This window comes from Alosa sapidissima, chromosome 21 (genome assembly GCF_018492685.1).
Source record: "Alosa sapidissima isolate fAloSap1 chromosome 21, fAloSap1.pri, whole genome shotgun sequence".
Classification (NCBI taxonomy): domain Eukaryota; kingdom Metazoa; phylum Chordata; class Actinopteri; order Clupeiformes; family Clupeidae; genus Alosa; species Alosa sapidissima.
The window spans coordinates 23506289-23527236 of NC_055977.1; the positions used below are offsets into that span (position 1 = coordinate 23506289).

General features: G+C 43.1%; 1 protein-coding gene across 2 annotated transcripts; it reads left to right on the plus strand.

Annotated features, from left to right (window-relative positions):
• Positions 1-7364: 7364 nt before the first annotated feature.
• On the plus strand, positions 7365-19788 carry slc39a4 (solute carrier family 39 member 4). 2 transcript variants are annotated; one of them, XM_042077511.1, is made up of 12 exons: positions 7365-7691; positions 9248-9550; positions 9989-10247; positions 10652-10836; positions 12097-12271; positions 12907-13079; positions 14234-14407; positions 15677-15772; positions 15890-15944; positions 16409-16561; positions 17091-17278; positions 17788-19788. In XM_042077511.1, exons 1-12 carry the CDS (start codon positions 7482-7484, stop codon positions 17917-17919), a joined length of 2103 nt encoding a protein of 700 aa, XP_041933445.1. In that variant the 5' UTR covers positions 7365-7481; the 3' UTR covers positions 17920-19788. The 2 variants fall into 2 exon arrangements, with proteins under 2 accessions (XP_041933445.1, XP_041933446.1); XM_042077512.1 differs by lacking the exons at positions 7365-7691; positions 9248-9550; positions 9989-10247; ... (1 more) ...; positions 12097-12271; positions 12907-13079 and adding an exon at positions 13246-14156.
• The last annotated feature ends 1160 nt before the right edge of the window (positions 19789-20948 follow it).

A 20948-nucleotide genomic window follows, 5' to 3' on the forward strand; every position in this document is an offset into this window, starting at 1 on the left:
GGAACTGCCTGCACACTCTCACTACATGTGGCCGGACATTGTTGTGCACCAGGAGGAACCCAGGACCCACTGCACCAGTACAAGGTCAGACAATGGGTCTGAAGATTTCATCCCGATACCTAAGAGCAGTGAGGGTGTTGTTGTCTTGCCCGTTGAGGTCTGTGCGTCCTTCCAAGGATATGCCTCCCCAGACCATCACTGGCCCACCACCACATTGGTCATGCTGAATAATATTGCAGGATAACATTTTAGAGATGCTATAGGCTGATGTTGCAGCATAACATTTTCCACAACATCTTCAGACCCCTTCACCTCTTTTACATGTGCTCAGGGTGTGCCTGCTCTCATCTGTGAAAAGCACAGGGCACAAGTGGCGAACCTGCCAGGCTGCCGAGCTCGGGTCCCTCTTGAGGCTAATGTCGCTTTTGATTGAACGATCGCAAGAGAAGAAAACCTGGCCACTCACATCGTCAACCGCAGCCCATTCCTTATATTGTTGTTTTATCTCCAAAATATCTGGTCATGCCAGACATATTCCGCTAATTTTTGAAACAATGCAATTACCCGTTTCAGCCACCAGGGGGGTAGTGCTGCCCCTCAACCCCCCCCCCACCCCCACCCCCAAACTCCTTAGAAAGGATATAGGCAAAAAAGCTCATTTCCCTAAAGGTAGCATATGTTCCTTTAAGAGATTTGACAGATGCTAGCATCCTTGGATTTTAGCCTCCTTGCTAGCATGCCAGCCTCTAGGGTGCAAATTAGAAAGATTGAGGCCAGGCAAGTGCAGGGTTTAGTCACACAGTCAAAACTTCATACGTTACCTAAATGCACCACAGTTTTTGACACATTGTTTAAAGATAGTGTCAGAATGTATGGCTACTTCCTTAAAATCCAATCAATCCTTCACATTATGTTTTTCATAATGCTGAAAGATGGCAATAGACACATCATAAGATGTGTTAAAAGCATTATAAATGTAGAAAAAAGGCCATATTTTGGTGGCCATATTTGACGTCAAGATAGCGGCCACTAGGGTCCATTTAAATTTTTGATCATTAAGGGTAGTACTATAACTGTGCCAAGTTTTGTGCTTTTTGCAAAAGCCGCTGTACTAAGAGAGAGAAAGCCACGAGAGAGAGAAGGAATAATAGATATAGAACCAGGGAGCAAGGGTAAAAGAGGAAAGGAGAGAGAAATGCTTGCTCCTCACATCCCAGCAGTTCTGTGCATGTGTGTACTTGTGTTTGTGTGTGTCTGTGTGTGTGTGTGTGTGTGTGTGTGTGTGTGTGCGTGAGAGAGAGAGAGAGATTGTGTGTTGTTTGGGTCCCTCCTGACGGACAGCCTCTGTGAGACAGTAACCTTTAATTGCCTGCTGAAGTGGGGAGGCGGGGGCCGTCTCAGGCGAGCTAATGACTCCCTGGTCCCAGCCGCGTTTTCCTTTTGTGCGGGGAGCCCCTCTTCCCCTGAGAGCACGGCTATCTGTTTCTTAATTTAACGCTTCATTTGTGATTGCTGTCAGACCCAGGTCCGGGTGTGGGGACGTGCATGTGTGTGCGTGTGATGAGAGGAAGGAGAAGGACACATGTGCACGTGTTGTTGTTGTTTTTTTTTTTGTTTCTTTCTTAGAGAGAGAGAAATAGAGGGGGCAGAGAGACAGAGGGTGAGAGAGAGAGAGAGAGAGAGAATGGGAAAGAGAGAGAAAAACAGAAGCACAGGGACATGTATATGCTCAAGCATGGGGAGGGGGGGGTGGTCTGTGTGTGTGGTGTGTGAGTGTGCATGTGTGCGTGTGTGTGTGTTGATGGGGAAGGGGGCAGGGGGGGGGGGGGGGGGCGCTGGGTAACAGAGGGTGTTAATATCTCCAGTCTCTCTCGTCTCTTCCCAGACACAAAGAGTGTCCCCATGTGGGACCTGGCCCTCTTCACCACTGGGTCCTAAAGGCCACTTAATGTGAAGATCATTAACTGGGGGAGCAGCCCGTCCACGTGTGACCGACGACACCAGAGGAGCCGTGGGGACCAGAACGGCCTGTCTGCGTGGACACAATGCCCATGAAACACACTGTAGGCTCTCACGGTGCCTTCAAGGTCTTCCTAAACAGTACAAACATAGGCTACTCAGCTTGGTAGCTGACTATGGAGAATATTACGTTAGCTAAATGCAGCATTGCTCATCTGCTTTAGTGCCATGCTGTATTTAAAATATAGATGTTAAAATATTTACAAGAAAAGCTTGTTAAAACATTCCCGATTGATTACACTTTAATGCAGATATAATCTTTCTCTTTAACTGTGATGTCAGCATCTGGAGCCTGTGGGTGTGTTTGTGTGTGTTTTGAATGGATCACAATGAATGATTGCATGTTTAAATATAAACTTTGCCTAAATGTGAGGCAATATGCCCTGTTGTGCCATGTTTCTAAATTACAGTACTCTTCTCTCTAGACTTGCTCTGCAGTTGGCATTTGGTTCTTGCCTTAACATTGTGCACAGTTCGCACATCCCTGATGAAACCTATGAATCTCTTTATGACATGGGGCGATCACCATGGGTGATTTACATAACAAAAGGCATGCTGTCTACTGATTGGATCCATAATGTTCTTACCCTGAAGGAACAAATACAATGACCAATAAGATTGCAGATGTCTACCTAGCCTTCGACAGCATTTGTTCCACACTATTTGAGCAACACACACACACACACACACACACACACACACACACACACACACACACACACACAAACTCTCCATGAAATGCACACACATAGACACACCAATACATACACAAAGACACACACACTTTCCCCTCTCAAACACACACACTCACACACAAAGCAAGCCACTCTTCATCTCTTCATCTATGCCTGAAGCACAAGTCTCTCCCTCTCCACACCTTGTAGCACTGCCAGGCTGGGCAACAACAATTCACACTCTCAGTACGTCATATGCTCAGCCCGCAAGGGACGCCACTGCTATGTTTAGCACATATGCTGTTCAGTTTTGTAATAAAGCGAGGTGATTAATATCAGTCTAGCACTTTTACTGGTGTTCTCCAAGACTCCACAGCTTGTGCCATTAGCATTGCAAGTACATGGACAATGTTTGCACTGCGCCACAGGTATTGGCCCATGGTAAACCACAGGAATTCTTGCTTTCTGATGGAACTGGTGGAGACCTAACCTGTGAGGGATTATCCCAAATCTCCAACAACCCTGTCAGCTGTTTAACAACACCTTTTTTCCCCCTTTGGACACGTGGCAGGGAAGCATCTGTTTAAAGCCACGTTTCAGGTGTTTTATAACAAAAGAGTGTGGTTTCTGTTGCATCCATTTGGCACGTGGTTACTTCAAAAGAGGCATTAAAAGAATGCCTCAATCATCCTGGGATGAACTTGAGCACAAAGAAAGTTCATGAATGTCCCTCAGAACCAGGAGCAATATCACCCTCTTGTGGATGACTTAGGAACTGAAGGAACACTTTTCTTGAAATCAGCCCTCAGAGCTATATCAAAGCACCTGCTACCCACGGCGAATTATACAGCCAACAGATATCTTATATTCACAAGAAGACAATAGACAGGCCATGAATCATTGAGAATATGGAGATCTATAGCCATTCGTACAACTGGGCCTAATGACTGGCAGCATGTGTATACAGAAATTGTCCTTACATTTAGGGATGATAATTATGAGGCGGTCATATAGGTTGTCAGATTTTTCTTTTTTTTCTTTTTCGCATGCCCGGGACACTGAAAGACCGGGGTTCACGAAACTTGGTGGGCATGTAACCCCACATGGATAGCATGGAACCATCGTTTTTCGTTTTGATCTGTAGCCCCCCCGCTGGACTGGACCCCCGAAAGGAGGGTAGGGCAGACACAGTTTTCTGTGAATATCTCGAAAACCGTAGGGTTTAGGAGGACCATTTTTTTTTGTATGTTGATCTCAAGGGGCCATGTCAACCCATTCCATAACCACTCATTTCATGTATAGCGCCACCTAGTTAAACACAAAAAAGTAAAAATTAGGTGTTGTAATTGAAGGTATCTGTGACCTAACATAGTCAAAACTGCACGAAATTGGACATCCCGGGACACTGAAAGACCGGGTACACAAAATTTGGTGGGCATGTACCCCCACATGGATAGCATGGAACCGTCATTTTTCGTTTTGATCTGTAGCCCCCCCGCTGGACTGGACCCCCCGAAAGGAGGGTAGGACAGACACAGTTCTCTGTGAATATCTTGAGAACTGTAGGGCCTAGGATGACTATTTTTTTCCGTATGTTTGCCTCCAGGGGTCATGTTAACCCATTTCATGTGCACACATGTGCACAAACAGATACACACACACACACACACATACATTCACAGTAATCATACGTATGACACACTCACACAGTAGACATATGTACGCTTGCATGCACAGGCACATACGCAGGCACACACACAAGCACGCACACACACAAGCACGCACACACACACACACACACACACACACACACACACACACACACACACACACACACACACACACACACACACACACACACACACACACACACACACACACATAACATAAACATAACACAAACAATCAAGAATTTCTCAGAATTATGAACAGGCAAGATGGAGGTGGGGTTGTATAAAATGAATTTTACATGTGAAATCTATGAACTAATCATGTTTTGGTACTTGTTGTCTAGCAGATACCAGTGAGAATTGAGTGTGGATAATGCAATTTAGTGAGACAGTTAGAATCATATAGGCCTTTCAGCGTGATTTCTTTTTGTGGAAAAAATGTGCTGGACTGGGCGGCGGTCATATTTTGTACCGCTCTGCGGTACATCTAGTTATTATGCATGATAGTATTGGCACAAAACTGGCCACAACATGGCACATTGCCATAGGTAGTTATAACTTTTTTGACGATATCCCTGGTATATAAGGCCTCAGGGAAGCACCAGACAAAGTTGTTCTATGATGAGATTTTCTAATATGAAAATGTTTAAATACAATTGTTTTTTAAAAACAACTGTGGCATCTATTCCAAGTTGACATGATTTCCTTATATTTCACGAGGGAGTGTTAACATTTGTTAAAGGATAAACTGAGGGTGCAATCAAAAGATGTGTTTTATGTCTGCACATATGGCAAGGAGGCCATCATAATGATAGAACTTGCGTTCTTTTCAATAATATGAAAAAGAGGTGCATATATTCTTGCATATATTCATATATTCTATAGTCTTGGCATGCAGCCAAAGTAAGGTTCAAAATATTGACACATCAAATATCGGCAAAAAATTCAATATCTTGCTTCTCTTGTACTGTATTGTATGACCCAAATCAGAAAAAGTTGGGACGTTGAATAAAATGCAAATAAAATCAGAATGTGATAATATACAGGTCTTGTAAACCCATAATTATCAGCAAAAAGGACAGAGACAACATATCAAATGTTGAAAAGGAAAATTTTGACTATTTTATTGAAAATATATGATCATTTTGAATTTCATGCCAGCAATACAGTACGTTTAAAAAAAAAGTTGGGATAGGGAATGCTTACCACTGTGCTGCTTCACCTCATCTGTAAATGTTTAGGAACTGAGAAGATCAGTTGCTAGAGTTTTGAGAATTACATGTTGTCCGATTCCTGCCCAATATAGGATTTCAGTTGCTCAACATGAGGTATTCCTAATCATGTTTTTCATTCCATGATGCACCTAATTTGACAGGTCTGGGCTGCAGAATATGTGCAGAATTCATTTTGGCATTGTTTTACTGAAATATTCAGGGTCTTCCATAAAAAAAACATTGCCTGGGTGGCAGTATATGTTGCTCAAAACCTATACAGTACATCATTCAGAATTGATTGTGCCTTGCCAGATGTGCAAGATTTCCATGTTGTAGGCAGTAATGCTCCTCCACACCGTCATAGATGTTGGGTTTCGAACTGAGCAGTAAAACAAGTTGGATAGGTTGGATACTTGGCTCAGGCCCAGATAAGACGGTGGTATTTCTGTATCATGTCTAAATACAGTTTTGGCTGTTGCATGGTAAAGTTTACACTAGCATTACTGAATTGAGTATGAAACTGTGCTCATAGACAATGGTTATCAGGGGTTTTCCTGAACCCATACAATGATTTTCTTTACAGAAACAGGTTTATGCAGTGCCATCTGAGGCCTATAAGACCACAGCCATTCAATATGGGTTTTCAGCTCTATAGTTTGCAAAAAAAAAAGTGACCTGTTTTTCAGACAAGATCTTGAAAATCGACCCCTTAAGGAAGTTCCTGTTTGATATCAGGTGAACTAGTTGCTTCACATTCTGACCATAGACACCTGCGTGTTTGTCCTAAAAAGCCAAGGCAGTTTTGCTCACTTTCAGGCTCTTATCATCACGTGACTGCGATCCCTTGACTGAGAACCAAGAGAGGAGGGAGGGGTGACCTCCTGCACTGGCCTGCCTTCACAAAACCTGCCGAGAAGAATGCAGACAGCAGTGTCAGGGGGGGTCAACGATGTTATTCCACAACTGCTAAATCACTGAGTCCAAAGCGGGTGGGGTGGGGGTGATGGGGTTGTATGTGCCAGTGTGAAACTCAGGTTTCTGGATTAGGTTAGCTTTAGAGACGGGATCAACTGAGATCAGATAGAAAGAGGGGTCTAAAATAGAATCATGGCCATGTGGGTTTACACTGCTGAGAGAAAAGTAGAGTTCTGTTGTCTCACTTAGGCGCTGGAGAAAAAGCAAACAATTGTAACACAGCACTGTCTCTGGGTTTTTACGGCGTATCATTTCCCCTTTTCCCAAAGAATGGGGTCTGTCAAGTCTATGCAGGTGTTTTGAAATCAAGTGGTCCATCTTGTAAGCTTTCTTGAAAGAAAAAAGAAATAATGACTGTCACACAAGTCATTGACACAGTAGAAATGACAAGAACCAACGCATCATTACTTCAAGATTAAAGTTGGGGTGATTAATGGTTTGGGTGCTTATGTATTAAGCTAGCCTACTGGATTTTTATTCCCAGAAAGCATGTGTGTTAATCTCCGCTCAGTCAGCAATGACTAAATGGTTCATAGAGATTTGCAGTCACAAGGTTTGGGTGACCACAAACACTAATTTGAGCTATTTCTGTCATCAAGGTCAAATGGCAAAAAGTGCATGACTTAGGAATGTAGGGAGAGTATTTATGTGGAGGATCAAGTCATTTGTGGGGTGATGAACCCCTTGTTCACAAGTAGCCTAGTTCACAGGTCTCGCTTTATGAGATCTTGCTGAAGCTCACGTTTGCTGAGGACCAATCAGAGTGGAGCGAGGCAACAGGAGCAACAGGAACCATACCTTTGCTACTAATACTTAAATGTAAGAGCTGAAAGAATCGAAGTGTCTTCAGGCTGCTCAGTTTGTCAGTTCAATTAAAACAATTGCTAGTTTAATCTCGTTTGTATTAAGAAAAAACAGAGTAGTCTATTATGGATCGATCAAATATAAGATTCTGCGTTTTTCTGATCTGTTTTAGTTTGACTTTACTCAACTATGCAAAATGTTCTAACGAGGACATCTTTGACAAAGTGGTGGCCCTCGTGTCGCCAGGTGAAGTGCACCTGACTGAGAAAAGTCTTCACTCGATTCTGACGGAGTTGGAGAAACGTGTGCAATGCAGCGATGTGTCGTGTGGAAAGGTATTTTTACTCGCTTCAACTTACTTTTACTAAGGTCGAGGTCCAGCGATAGTACCGTGCGCTACTTAAAATACTCATTGTATTTCGTGAAGTGCATAAACCAACACTAAAACTGTTACAAGATTAAGATGTCTTTCATTCTAATTAAAACGCTCATATTATCAACGTACTTTTAATCATACAGTGGTTGCCTAATCACTAGTTAGTTTTCAGTCATCAAGCTATTGAACACTAAATCATTTAGTCTCTTATGCTTGCTGTTCGAATGCGTTAGTTAGTCATACCTTGGCTATTATAATGATAGATTTAGTTTTCGTTGTCAGTTTCATTGGCGTGTTGTCAATTAAACGTGTTTGTAATGTATAACTGTATAATTAAGTGTTTGGTAATTCAGTTACCATTTTAAAATGGATGTTATAAAGATGATATGACTTCAGTAATATGTCAAAATGTAAATTTTATTTTATTATTTTCTTCTCATAGTTTGACATTTTAATTACCTATTCATTACCAAAGTACTATTTTTTCTTTGTTGCTCGGCAAATATATTCATTGATAATCTTTAAAATCCCTGACTTGAGAACTACAATATATGGACTTTGCCTCAGGTTCAAGGTATGTGTACACGAAAACTGTTCCAAGAAAAAGCTATTTTATAGCTAAACACCTTCATTTGTTTTCAGTGGGGCAAAATATCCAAATTATGACAGTGTAAAGTGATCTTGAAATGACTTGAATGTTTTGTGCAATATGGACTTCATGGGCTACTTTGCCATACATGGATTAATTCCTAGTCCTAGATTAAGAATTTGAAGAGAGATCTCCGTTGAAAAATAGCTGTTAGTCAGACTAGGCTTAGACAAGGCACTATAAGTCATTGTAATTAGTCTGTTTGTGTGAAATGGTAAAGTATGGGCCTCTCTGCTAAATGTGTCAGCCTCAACTGTAACCTTTTGCACCATGCACAGAATATATCACAGACATGTACTCCTGTTTTATGTTACACAGTAAAATAACTATTAAAGGTCCCTAGCTATAAAGAGCTGTAATCTTTAGAAGGACATAAATGTTCTTGATAAAATATTTTTTCAAAGAACATACTTTGGGCAAAAAAGTAATAGAATCTCAGAAATGCTGTGTTTAATAGATATTACAAGGATCCTCTTAAGCCAATGAACCATTCTTATGTATTTCATAAAGTTGCCTTATACCAGTGGTCCTGTTTACGCTTTTTTCAGCTTTTTTGTCTACATTACTTACACTAGAAATCTTGAAGTAGGAAAACCTCAGGAAGCGTTAGCATTTGTGGTCAAATGTGTCCCAAGCCAACTTGACAATCTTTGTGGTTGTTTACAATTGTATTTAGCACTGTCCACTTATACTCTGATCGCTCAAGACACATTTAAAAACTAAGTGTGAACACAGTCATTGTGAATAATAAAACCTGGTATATTTCAATATTTCATCTACAATATATTGCCATATCTTTCCCGTATGTGTTCATGTTGAATTTTCTATCACTTGTGTACTCATCGACACCATCCCATAATTTACAGTGCCTCTCTGTGGACCACGTGCCTCAGCTGGTCACCAACTACTCCACCACTCAGGAGGTGCACGCGGACGACTTCCTCCGGCTGGCCGCAGGGTGCTGCCTGTACCTCAGTGACCCCCTGCGGGCCTGCGGGGCGGCGACGGCGGGCCGCTGGGGCGAGGAGACCGAGGAGTTCATCCACCAGCTCGCCCACGGGGAGGACGCCGGTCACGGGGGACACGAGGATCACGGGGGACATGAGGGTGGCGCCGTGGAGAGGCTGCTCCACAGCATGGAGGAGCACTACCGCCCAGAGAGCAATCAGGTGAGATAGAGCAGAGTGGAGTGGTGGGGCCTGTCTCAGGAGTCCCATACTTGGCATAGTTCAGATACATAACTGGAAAAGCCAATCTCCTGAAGTACAAATACCCATTGTGTCCATGAAAGTGAACACTGTGAAGTATGCACTTCCTGGACCTCCTAGCTAAATAGATAACAAAACATTCATGATTTGGGTTGTTTACATGAAAGTGAACTCTCTGAAGTATGTACTTCCTGCTTCTCCTAGCTGAACAAGTAGAGTATTGATGATTTCAGGTCACAGGTGGCAATGAGAAATTGATGATTACCTTCCCTGACTGATAAGTAGTCTGTTACATCAATGGTGATGAGTAGTCTGTTACCATTATCATTATTATCATGTTATCATTATGGTGTAAATATCTGTAAGCTTAACACAGGTTGTTATTTCGTGACTCCACAGCCCTGTGTCACCATGTCAGACATCCTGGAAGAGAGCAATGCGTCCATGAGTCATGACCACCACAGCAATCACAGTGACCACGATGGTGATCACCGCAGCGGTGAGCACCACGAACACAGTGAGCTGGACACCCTATGTGGGGTGGTGCTGTACCATGCGCTCAGAGGGGACTGCATGACCACACAGGAGCTGCCAGAGGAGGCGTTCTTCCTGGACTTCATCTTTGGAAAGTTTGGATCTGATAATGTCACTTTACAAGGTACATTATTTGGTGCAGTTGAGTGAGCTATTGAGGATCTTTTTTTAACCGAAGGAACACACACACAAACACACACAGACAGACAGACACACACACACAGAGGGAGGGAGAGAGAGAGATAGAGAGAGAAAGAGAGAGAAAGGAAGAGAGATATAAAGTAATTCCAGCATGCACAAATTTCAGTATGTTACTTCATCCATTAGGCAGAACACAATATCTCAGTGAGCTATCCTGTGGTAGTACCAAAAGATAACGAACCATCAGGAAACTCAAAGCTAATTTGCTAGAACTAAATAAAAGCTGGATTTTCACAGGATTTACAAGGCTTTTTCAACTAAAATACACAGTGCATCTGAACATTATATTAATGATTAACTCTCTGCATGGTTAATGATGCCTGACAGACCTGGAGAGTTTGATGAAGTCTCTAAACCTGGGGGAAAGGCAGCTGGCGAAAGACCATGACCACGGCCACGACCACCATGATGCCGAGCTCCATGATCAGGCCGGCCACCGCGCCGCACAGGGCCAGGCGAGCCCCAGGCACAGCCACGAGGAGGGGCAGGAGCGCAACAGCAGCTGGGAGCAGGTAATTACGGCCAGGCCCGGGTAATTGGGTGGAGGGCTTCGTTCCGCTCCTGTGACAGCGCTCCAGGGCCTCGCCCACACACACACACACACACACACAAGTGCATGCACGCACACACACACACACACATGCGCACAGAGACTGAAAGAAGACACACACTCGCATGTGAACTACACTCATTCACTCACACACACACACACACACACACACTGTTAGATACACACATACACATACTCTCCCACACTTACCTATACAAACATATTCACAAACGCAGGCACACAAACAGGTGTAAGAACACACTCACACCCACATCACACTCACACACACAAAGTCATACACACACACACACACACATACACACACACATACACACTCATTACCATGCAGCTGCCACCATGCCGGTCCTAGCAAAACCCCCCGGTCCACCATGTAATGCCGCATCTCTATTACACGAAACGCCATTGGCTACTGCCACTCACGAGGGAATTCCACTCCTCTTGGAAAATCTACATGGAGATGAGTTTTCCCCACCACCCTCCCCACCCTCTTCCCCCCTCCTGGAGTCCGCTGAGGGATAACATCATCTAAACGGTGGCACTTCATTTAAGGACAAGTCACTCTGGCTGAGGGCGGAAACATGAAGAGCCAGGCTCTGACACCATGTCAATCAGAAGCCCGACGCCAGCGCTGATTTGGGCTGATTGATGGCGCGACAGGCCCTAATACACGGGGCCCTACTCCGTGGCAATGGGCTCATCTGGAGTGTTTGAGGCAGACAACAGTCACTTTCGCGAATACACACACACCACACTGTATATTGGGACGCCATCAAATTGTTTTGATTTTTTTCCTCCCTTCACCATTCCCACTGCGCTTCCATGAATCAAACACACACACTAGACAGTATTGTTAATTCGTTATATATACTGTTTCACTCAGAGAAGGTGTCACTCCAGGTTTCTTTGTGTCTGTATATTCTTACAAGTCAACTATCTGAGATCATATACTGTATTGCTCATACTACACTATACTTTTACTCATACATTAATAAATGAGAAATAAAATGTACTACACAATACAAAAGTTGGTAATTCCTGTAAATATGATCTTATTTGTTTATAATACCTTGCTCAAAAGAAACTATATACTGTATATATATTTACTGTATATATATTTTGTTCATATAAGAGGCTAAAAGGTTGTGGAAAAGCCTGAGATGACTTAATCTCCTCCTGTGTGTGTGTGTATGTGTGTACTCAGAGCTGCTACAGTGCAGGGGAGCTGATGAGGATCCACCACCTGAACGGCTCAAATCTGACTCGGGATCAGTTTGTCCGACTCAGCCCGGCGCTGGTCCAGCAGCTTGTCAGTGGCGCCTGCAATGCCACGGAGCCCACCGTCATCCACCCTGGAGACGGCCTCAGCCGGACCGAGAGTGAGTGTTCCTTCAGAGTGTCCAAGCCCACCTTATCTGAAAAACACCGGTTTCCAAGACTGGAAGTGTACAGTGTACAATCGGCACACTGTTATATGCTCTTCGAAATGATTTAATAAACATAACATTTTAGCCCAGCGGCCTTCTTCAGGTGTTCAGACAAAGAGCAGGTAGACGCAGTTTGTGACAGACACAGTCCTTTTAGTTATGGCACTTGTTTGTTGGACGTGCATGTTTCTGTTTCCCTTGTCCATCTTAAGTGTAAGGAAACATGGCACACTAACTACTAACAAGGGGAGAAGTCACAATGTCACTGATCAGGTTAAGAGATCACATGTTGGGCTTCTTTATATCCCACGAGAGTCGATCAAATTACATTTCACCCTGAACTGTACTGATGCCTCCTATGACAAATGTATTAGCCTCAGATACACAAGACATCTTCCTGTTGAATTTTGATGCCACATGTGTGGTTTCTGTTGGGTTTTAGGACAGCCACAGCCTTGAGGACAAAATAAAGTGTAGAGAATTATGTCTTAACTAAACTCCAGCTTAATCCTCCTTGGCGGTGTCTATGTGTGTGTGTGTGTGTGTGTGTGTGTGTGTGACTGTCTCTCACTCTGTTTTCCTGGCAGAATACGTGTACGCCACCGTGGCCAACCTGCTGATCTGCCTGACGGCGCTGTTTGGGATCGTGGTGCTGCTGTGTACCTCCTGCAGCAGCATCTTCCAGCTCTGCATCCAGTTCTGCATCAGCCTCGCTGTGGGCTCGCTCACCGGCGACGCCCTGCTGCACCTCCTGCCCATGGTGGGTGACCCCCCCCCCCCCTCTGTGCCAGTGGGCCTCGGTCACTGCCAACCGTGTCCTGTGTTCTGACCCCCCACCCCTCCTCATCATCCTTGCAGGTCTCCCAGATATATGACCTAGTTGTCCTCTACAAAAAGCCTATTTTGCATTCATCCGGCGAGGAACCATCATTCTTAAGATGTCCTTTCACTATGTTACCTCAGACCAGTACAGTATTACTGGACTGTGTTGTCTGATGTACTTTGCTGCTTGTTGATGTAGTGCAGAACAAACACACACGGTGTCGAATAACTGATAGCAAAAGTGTCATCAAAGATGAACCGTCTCTACAAAACATTATGAGTGACACAAGAGTCATTTTAATGAGGTCTGTTGCAACTTAGCAAAACATTCTCTCTCTTTTTTCATCCCTGTGCTTTGCCCCCTCTCTCTCTCTCTCTTTCTACCCTATCATCATCTCCTACACCTATGCTATTATGGGAAGCCCTCGATGAAAAGCTAACCTTGCCATCAGAGGTTTACTCTCCCACAGTGAGTCATGGTGTCACACATACTCTCAGCCTCAGCACTTCATATCGTTGTTGTTGTTGCTGTTACTGGCTGCTTCTGTAATAGGGTCGGTTGCTGTTGTTGGCGGGACTCCACACAGCCATGTGAAATGGCCCTTTGGCGGTCGCCTTCTCTCTCTCTCTCTCTCTCTCTCTCTCTCTCTCTCTCTCTCTTTCTCTCTCTCTCTCTCTCTCTCTCTGCGTTTCATCAAAGCATTATGGCTAACACGCTCCGGCCCTCAAAGAATCCGTCACAGTTTGGGTCAGAGTGTCACAGCCTTATTTCCCCCAGGGCGAGCTCCTTTCCCCCCCCTCTCTCCCTCCCCTCGCTAAACACACCTCTGCGACTCAATCCGTTTAGATACGTCAGGCCCGCAGGCCAACACGCTAGCAGACTGGCGTACATTGTCATCACAGCGAGTAGCAACTAACACAATTACGAAACGACAACAGGAGCCTCTAATTGAGGAGAAAGAGAAATCGCTGTAACTTTGCCACGAGGGGAATTTACGAGGAGTCTTTTTTTTTGGTGGGTATTGGGCTAATTGCATTGCAAGGCTCGGGTGTGATTATTCTTCTTTGAGAGGGCTTGTTCTCTGTGTGCAGTTTCTTGGCCTACATGCCCATGGCACGGGGGAGAACGGAGGAGGACATGACTTGACGTACATTTATAAGATGTTGGTGCTGCTGGCGGGGATCTACTACTTCTACCTGATGGAGGCCATCTTCGCCATCCTCTCCCGTAGAAACAAGCATCACCATCACCCGCACCACCACGGGGTCAGTCGCCACTACCACTATATATATATATATATATATATATATATATAAAAAAAAAATTATTTGAATGATTATTCTGTATGACCGTCATATTGCTGGTGTCAGTGACCTTGCATACTGTTTTCAGGATAGCGCACTAGTGATAGACTGTTTGATCTCAGACTGTCTCAGACAACCTAGGGTCTATTTCCCAAAGTATTTAACAAGTTCAAACTTTCATTTGAGAGAGAAATTTCATTAATTGGTGGAGTTTTGAGCAAAACCGTTTTTTGCATTAACAATGAAATGGCTAATAGTGGAACCTCTGGAGGCAAGCTCTCACATAAAAAAGCTATTTTTTACCACTGACAATGCTCAAAATATAATTACACTTGTGTGTTAGTGTGTTGAGGGTCCCTTCAGACAAATGGAAGTATTACAGTATACACTTTGAAAGTGTACAAACAGGTTATAATAACACCTGTTTCTGAAGGAAGCACATTTTCTGACTTTGTGTTCCGTTAGCATCAAATCGGTGGCTGTGTTCGACTTCTTAAAGCAATCTGGCCTGGTCTGCGCAGCGCTGCAAGATAAAACGCACCCACTGTTTTGATGCTTTGTACACTTTCAAAGTTTACAATACTTCGGTTTGTCTGTAGGGACCCTCACCATACTACCACAGAAGTGTAATAATATTTTGAGCATAATCAGTGGTATAAAATAGTGTCTGTTTTTTGACGTGCTAGCTTGCCCTCATGTACTTTCACTATAAGCCATACATTGCAAATGCAATCAAGTCTTGCTCAAACCAAATAATGTAATTTTGCTCTCAAACGGTTGTTACTCCGGAGTTTCCCTTTAAGCACTTTAATTCTCTCCTTTTTGAATTTTGATAAACTCAAATCCACCCTGCAAACGTTGAAATTTTATGAGTAACTTGCAAGTGGGGTTCCATTTGTCAGGCAGAGATAGTCCCAGAACAGAACACAGCTTTTATACTATTCTGCAATAACACCACTCATCGTTCACTCAGTGTTGTGCGTTGATACGAGATATATCTAGGTAGCAAAGTTACTCAAGAGCCCAGCCCTGATTAGAAAGAGGGAGGGAAAGCAGTTGCGGTCACTCCGACCACCTTATCACTCAACTGCGGAATGTCCCAGCACAGAGTAATCTATCAAAACTGCTAAAGTAAAGAAAGACAAACCTCTACATATAAACGTTTTGTCTGCTCCAACAATTATTTTTCAACAATTTCCATTCCACCCTTCTTGGCCTTTCTTTGTCCAGGAGGACTCAGAGCCTCATCACTGTGATCATGGAAGAGTGATTCAGATGTATCAGCAGGAGAAGAAACACAGACACTCCACCTCTCAGGCAGACCTGGTACGAGCCTCCACGACCTGCTATGGCAAATACAACACTCGGGTACCTAGGTTAGGGTGCTTCTCCTACAAATAAGTGAAGGCAAATAATCAACTGTGATTGTTTTTCATTATTTAGGTGGAGGAGGAGGACAATGAGAAATCATTCCCTCAGGAGCAGCCTCGCACCCAAGGTGACTCGCCACTTAACGATTTAACAGAGGGGTCCAATAAAACTATTCACAGGGACTGGTTAATCATACAGTATCATACAGTAAGCACTAAAAAAACAATAATCTGTTGCAGTCATTACACCTTTGAGGTCGTTCGTTTCCTGTATGTTGCTGTAACCGTTTCACATGAACTTCGGACCTGTAATCGGATGGTTGCAGGTTCGAACCCCGACCAGTAGGCACGGCTGAAGTGCATTTGAGTAAGGCACCTAACCCCTCACTGCTCCCCGAGCACCGCTGTTGATGCAGGCAGTTCACTGCGCCGGGATTAGTGTGTGCTTCACCTCACTGTGTGTACACTGTGTGCTGTGTGTGTTTCACTAATTCACGGATTGGGATAAATGCAGAGACCAAATTTCCCTCACAGGATCAAAAGAGTATATATACTTATACTTGAACTCTCTCTGTGTCTTTTGGACCTCTAGAACAGAAAATGCTCCCCTACATGATCACCATCGGTGACGGGATACACAACTTTGCGGACGGCCTGGCCATCGGTGCAGCCTTCTCCATATCCTGGAAGTCAGGCCTGGCCACGTCCCTGGCTGTCCTCTGTCACGAACTGCCCCATGAGTTGGGTAAGTTCTCCCCTCCGCTTACATATTAACCTTTGCTGTGACTCAATGGTAAAGGCAACTCTGCCTTCTTATATCTGAATCCTATATTTTACATGGCCACAAAATTGGTCAAATAACTATACATAAACTCATGTCTACTTTTTACTCTATTCTTTGTGTGTAGCAAGTATCTTTCCAATCATTTAATTGTCAGAAAGGTCGCACAACCTACCGTATAGCCTATCAGTCTCATTTCATCAGGGACATCCTATTTTCACTATTCATCGGGAGCCTCCACTCTCCTGCTTGTGTACTGAAGGTGACTTTGTTATCAGCTGACTGAGATAGACATCAACGATGGGCACAAAACCTGTAAAATAACTTTACAAAATGTTCTTTCTCCCTGTGGCTGCTCCTTGACTGTGGTACACTGCGGGTCACTTTGCTATCAGATCATCATAAAAATCTGCCACACAGCAGTTCCTAGCCCTTACAAAGCCTTATCAGTGCCCTCTTATTTTACTGCCGGCTTCATTGGTTTGTACCACAGGTGACTTTGCCATTCTTCTGCACTGCGGCTTGTCTGTGAAGAAGGCCCTGCTGCTCAACATGGGCAGTGCCATGACCTCCTTCATTGGACTCTACATCTCGCTGTCCATCGCTACGGACGCAGCAACAAAAGAGTGGATAGCGGCAGTAACGGCCGGCTTGTTCCTTTATGTGGGCCTAGCAGACATGGTATGTGTCATGGTGTAAAGGCCCATATCAGTACAGGTGAAATGTGGTCCAGGAACGGGTAGTGTAAGGTCTGGGATGTAGCCATATTGGAGTCATTGTGGAGAGCACCCCCCCTCTCCCCCAAAAAGGGATATTTTAATAGGAATATTTTCATCATCCAAGGCATTCTAATAAAAATGGGTTCCTGCCACCAGGCTCTGTGTTAGTGACACCCATGTGTGGGATTAGCAGAATGTGACTTAATTACAAACTAAATATATTTCTATAACACAAATGAACAAGAGTTGAAATGATCAAACCTAGATTTTTATAAATTGTGTTTCACTGTGCTGCAACCGATATTCATCAGGTAACGTATGTGTTAGTTTGTCTGTTAGTCATTGCATTATGTATGCTGTAAAAATAACATATCTCTCTATATCCCCCTATATGAAAATATGTTATCACTGAAAATGTATTGCTGCCTCCTAGAAGCCAACAGTGTTTGATGACTATATATTTTCTTTCAGCTTCCTTCAATGGTGCACGTGAACAGCTCAAGGCCCTGGTTCATGTTTGTTCTACAGAATTTAGGCCTGTTGACCGGATGGGGCATCCTTTTGGTCCTCTCCCTTTATGAGGACCAGATTGGAGTCTTCTAGAGACTGGATGTTTTTTTTTTTGTTTGTTTGTTTGTCTATATGCTATTTGTAGTTGTTTTAAGAATGTATATATTTTCTCAACTGAAATGATACATTTAAATGGAGATTTTTTGTTATGTTAGATACATAGGGGATTTTTGGTGCACTGGGTGCCTCAGTTCAGCGTTGGAGAAGTGCTGAAACTCAAACTGTCAGAAGAGTGGAAAGCCCAGAATTAAGCAATGGCTATAGCGAGCCTTAAGTTAAAGAGTAGTTTTTTGGTTATCTTGAGTAAATGTGTGTCAAAATGAATGGAAGCATTATTATTATGTTTGACTTTGCACAACCAGTATATTGACCCATGTAGCAGTTAACTATGAACTTCATGTAGCCCTGCTAGCCCGCTAGATGGTTTCGGATTGAAAAGCATGGTAAAGCTTTCACTTAAACATTAGCAGGTCTCACAAGAAGTCGACTGTATATTTCCAGGCACTACAGAGTTTGCGTAGAGGAACAGCAACAGAGTGAGAACAAATGCACTCTATTCAAGCTTGCAGAGTTACTCACACTCACACAGTTTCTCAGGGTTACTCACACTCACACACCTTCTGAGTAGGTGTGTGTGGCTCAGTGAAACCAGCTTTGCAAACTTTCAGATATCCTATTTTTCACAACACATAACCAGATCAAGGCATCTGTGCAATTATTATTTTCTTTTTGTATTTATTTAATTTAGTGATGAAATATAATGAGTTTGTACATGTAAAAATGCTTAAGTGTGTGTGTGTGCTGTGTCTGTTTTGCATCATTCATGTGTGAAAAATCTTTCCAGAAATAGACTTCTTATTATGGAGATGATCCTGCTCAGGGTGCATATGCATAATGCATTGTAATGCACAATACAGCCACTAACAAACACATTTAGGACTAATCTAGGACTTCATCAGAAGCTAGTGGTATTATGCCTTTGGACGCAAGCTCTTACTCTGTGGCCCAAGAAAAACGAGCCATTTAGCAAGATCATTATGCAGAGCATAAATACATTTGCCTTTACACAAACATGGACTTGTTGACGAACTATTGAATGGGTCAGCTGACTAAGTCACACAATATACTTTATAACTTTACCAGCAGCAGTTTTTACAAGGGTTTTCCCCTCAAAGCAGTTTTTAGTTGATATATATTGACTGAACAGTTCACACCTGACAGGTCAGTGAGAACTAGGAAAGACCCTGACTGGGAGGTGAGAACTAGGAAAGATCCCGACTGGGAGGTGAGACCAAGGAAACTCATAGAAGGCTAAATTGAGAACCTTAGCACTAAGACTAACTTAATGCAAGACTGACGGTCAGATGTTAGAGAGTTCTGTGCCAATAGTGACCTTGCCAGTATGCATGAAGCACACGGTGTGCCTTTTCATTTGAAGTTGCATGAAGTAAACCTGGGGCACATAGTTTAATCCACAAATGTTACTTCCAACTGAACAGAATCATTCAGTATTTGAATGGAATCATGGAACTGCCAAACAACATTACAATAAATACAAAATGTAGTCATGAGAAACCAGATATATAATACAGGGCAGTAATTCTACATGAACAAATAAATAGGACTATTTGCATATCTGCAACAAACTCAGTAGTGGTAGTGTGGCTTTTAACATTTTACAAATGATCTAACAAGCAATCTGGATTACGCATATTTTTAGAATTGTCTCAGCAAAACAGGTGTGTACCATTTTAATACAACGGACAACGTAAGCAGTCACACATTGCAACAAATGTACCACTCAAAAGGCTAGTAATGGGTTCGTAGAACAGCCCCTGAGGTGTAAAGCTGAATCTAAAAAATAAAAAAATAAACATGCCATTGAACTGCATTATACAAGAACTACTTCTGATTTATGTATTCAGTTGTTCACATTCACACATTAGATGCCAGCGACACACATAGGGGCCTATGCTACGTGTGTCAGTGCCAGCCAACACACCACCTGACCTACAGATGCTGACACAGTTCTAGGTAAAAGCCCTCAGGTCCTGTGCAGAGGTGTGGTGCAGAGTAAAGATTCTTTTTTATCGCTCCATTCCTGGTTACAACATACATTCGTATTTCCTGATGGAAGCAGAGAACATGACTGTGTAGTCGCGCTATCACCGACTCCCAACATTCAAGAAAACAAAGCTGGTGTTATGTCTCTCTCTCTTCACTCTGTGGGCATTAATATTAGCACTTATGCTGCTGTTTGGTTGAATTTCCTATTGTGATGCACTCGACTCTGCTGCGTGTCACGGCTGCATTACCACCTCAAACGTGCATTATTTTGCTGATACCTGAATGCCGTGTTGTGCATTATCCCTTACATAAGGACACATAAAATATGTACTGTATTAATCTTACTCAGGGCACAAGTAAAAGGGCATCAAGGGCGTCAGGTAAAGCGGCCTCTAATATCACTCTCACTCAAAGGTCATGGAAGACATACGTAAGATGTTAAGGTTCAGGGAAGATGGCCAAATCTTTTTATCACTGTGTTACCAAGTTACATAATGAAAAGGCTTTCAGATTTCAGGTCACTGATTACTGTTCACTTTAATTTAAAATAGTTAAGCAGTGAATCAGACACCACCATCAGGCAACCCAGTGCCATCAATCCTTCTTAGACTGGCAACATGTGGTGTGTGTGTGTGCATGCATGTGTGTTTCAGGTCTTCAGAAACATTAAATATACATTCAGATAATAGGCTCAACAGCAAGAGTTGAGGACACAATTCATTCAGTCATAACTGATTAAAGGCCTGATGTTAAAGCTCAATCCAGGTCAGCGTGGTTAATAATCTAAAATTATTCATGGCAGTTTTAATCATATATGGATGTTTAGGATACATTTGGCATGGTTGAGACACAGCTCATCCAGAAACTGTAGACTTCATAACTTCATTAAAGTGGGCAACAGACTTATTCAATATCTCAATGAAGTGTTTTCTAAATTGACCATCCAAGTTCTCCCATATGAAATGTTAAGGATAATCTACAGTGATATGTCTGTT

Coding starts and splice junctions, on each gene's coding strand:
- slc39a4 (XM_042077511.1), top strand. CDS start 7,482: ATGGATCGATCAAATATAAGATTCTGCGTTTTTCTGATCTGTTTTAGT. Junction 9,551..9,988: donor ACCGCCCAGAGAGCAATCAG/GTGAGATAGAGC, acceptor GTGACTCCACAG/CCCTGTGTCACCATGTCAGA. Junction 10,248..10,651: donor TGATAATGTCACTTTACAAG/GTACATTATTTG, acceptor GATGCCTGACAG/ACCTGGAGAGTTTGATGAAG.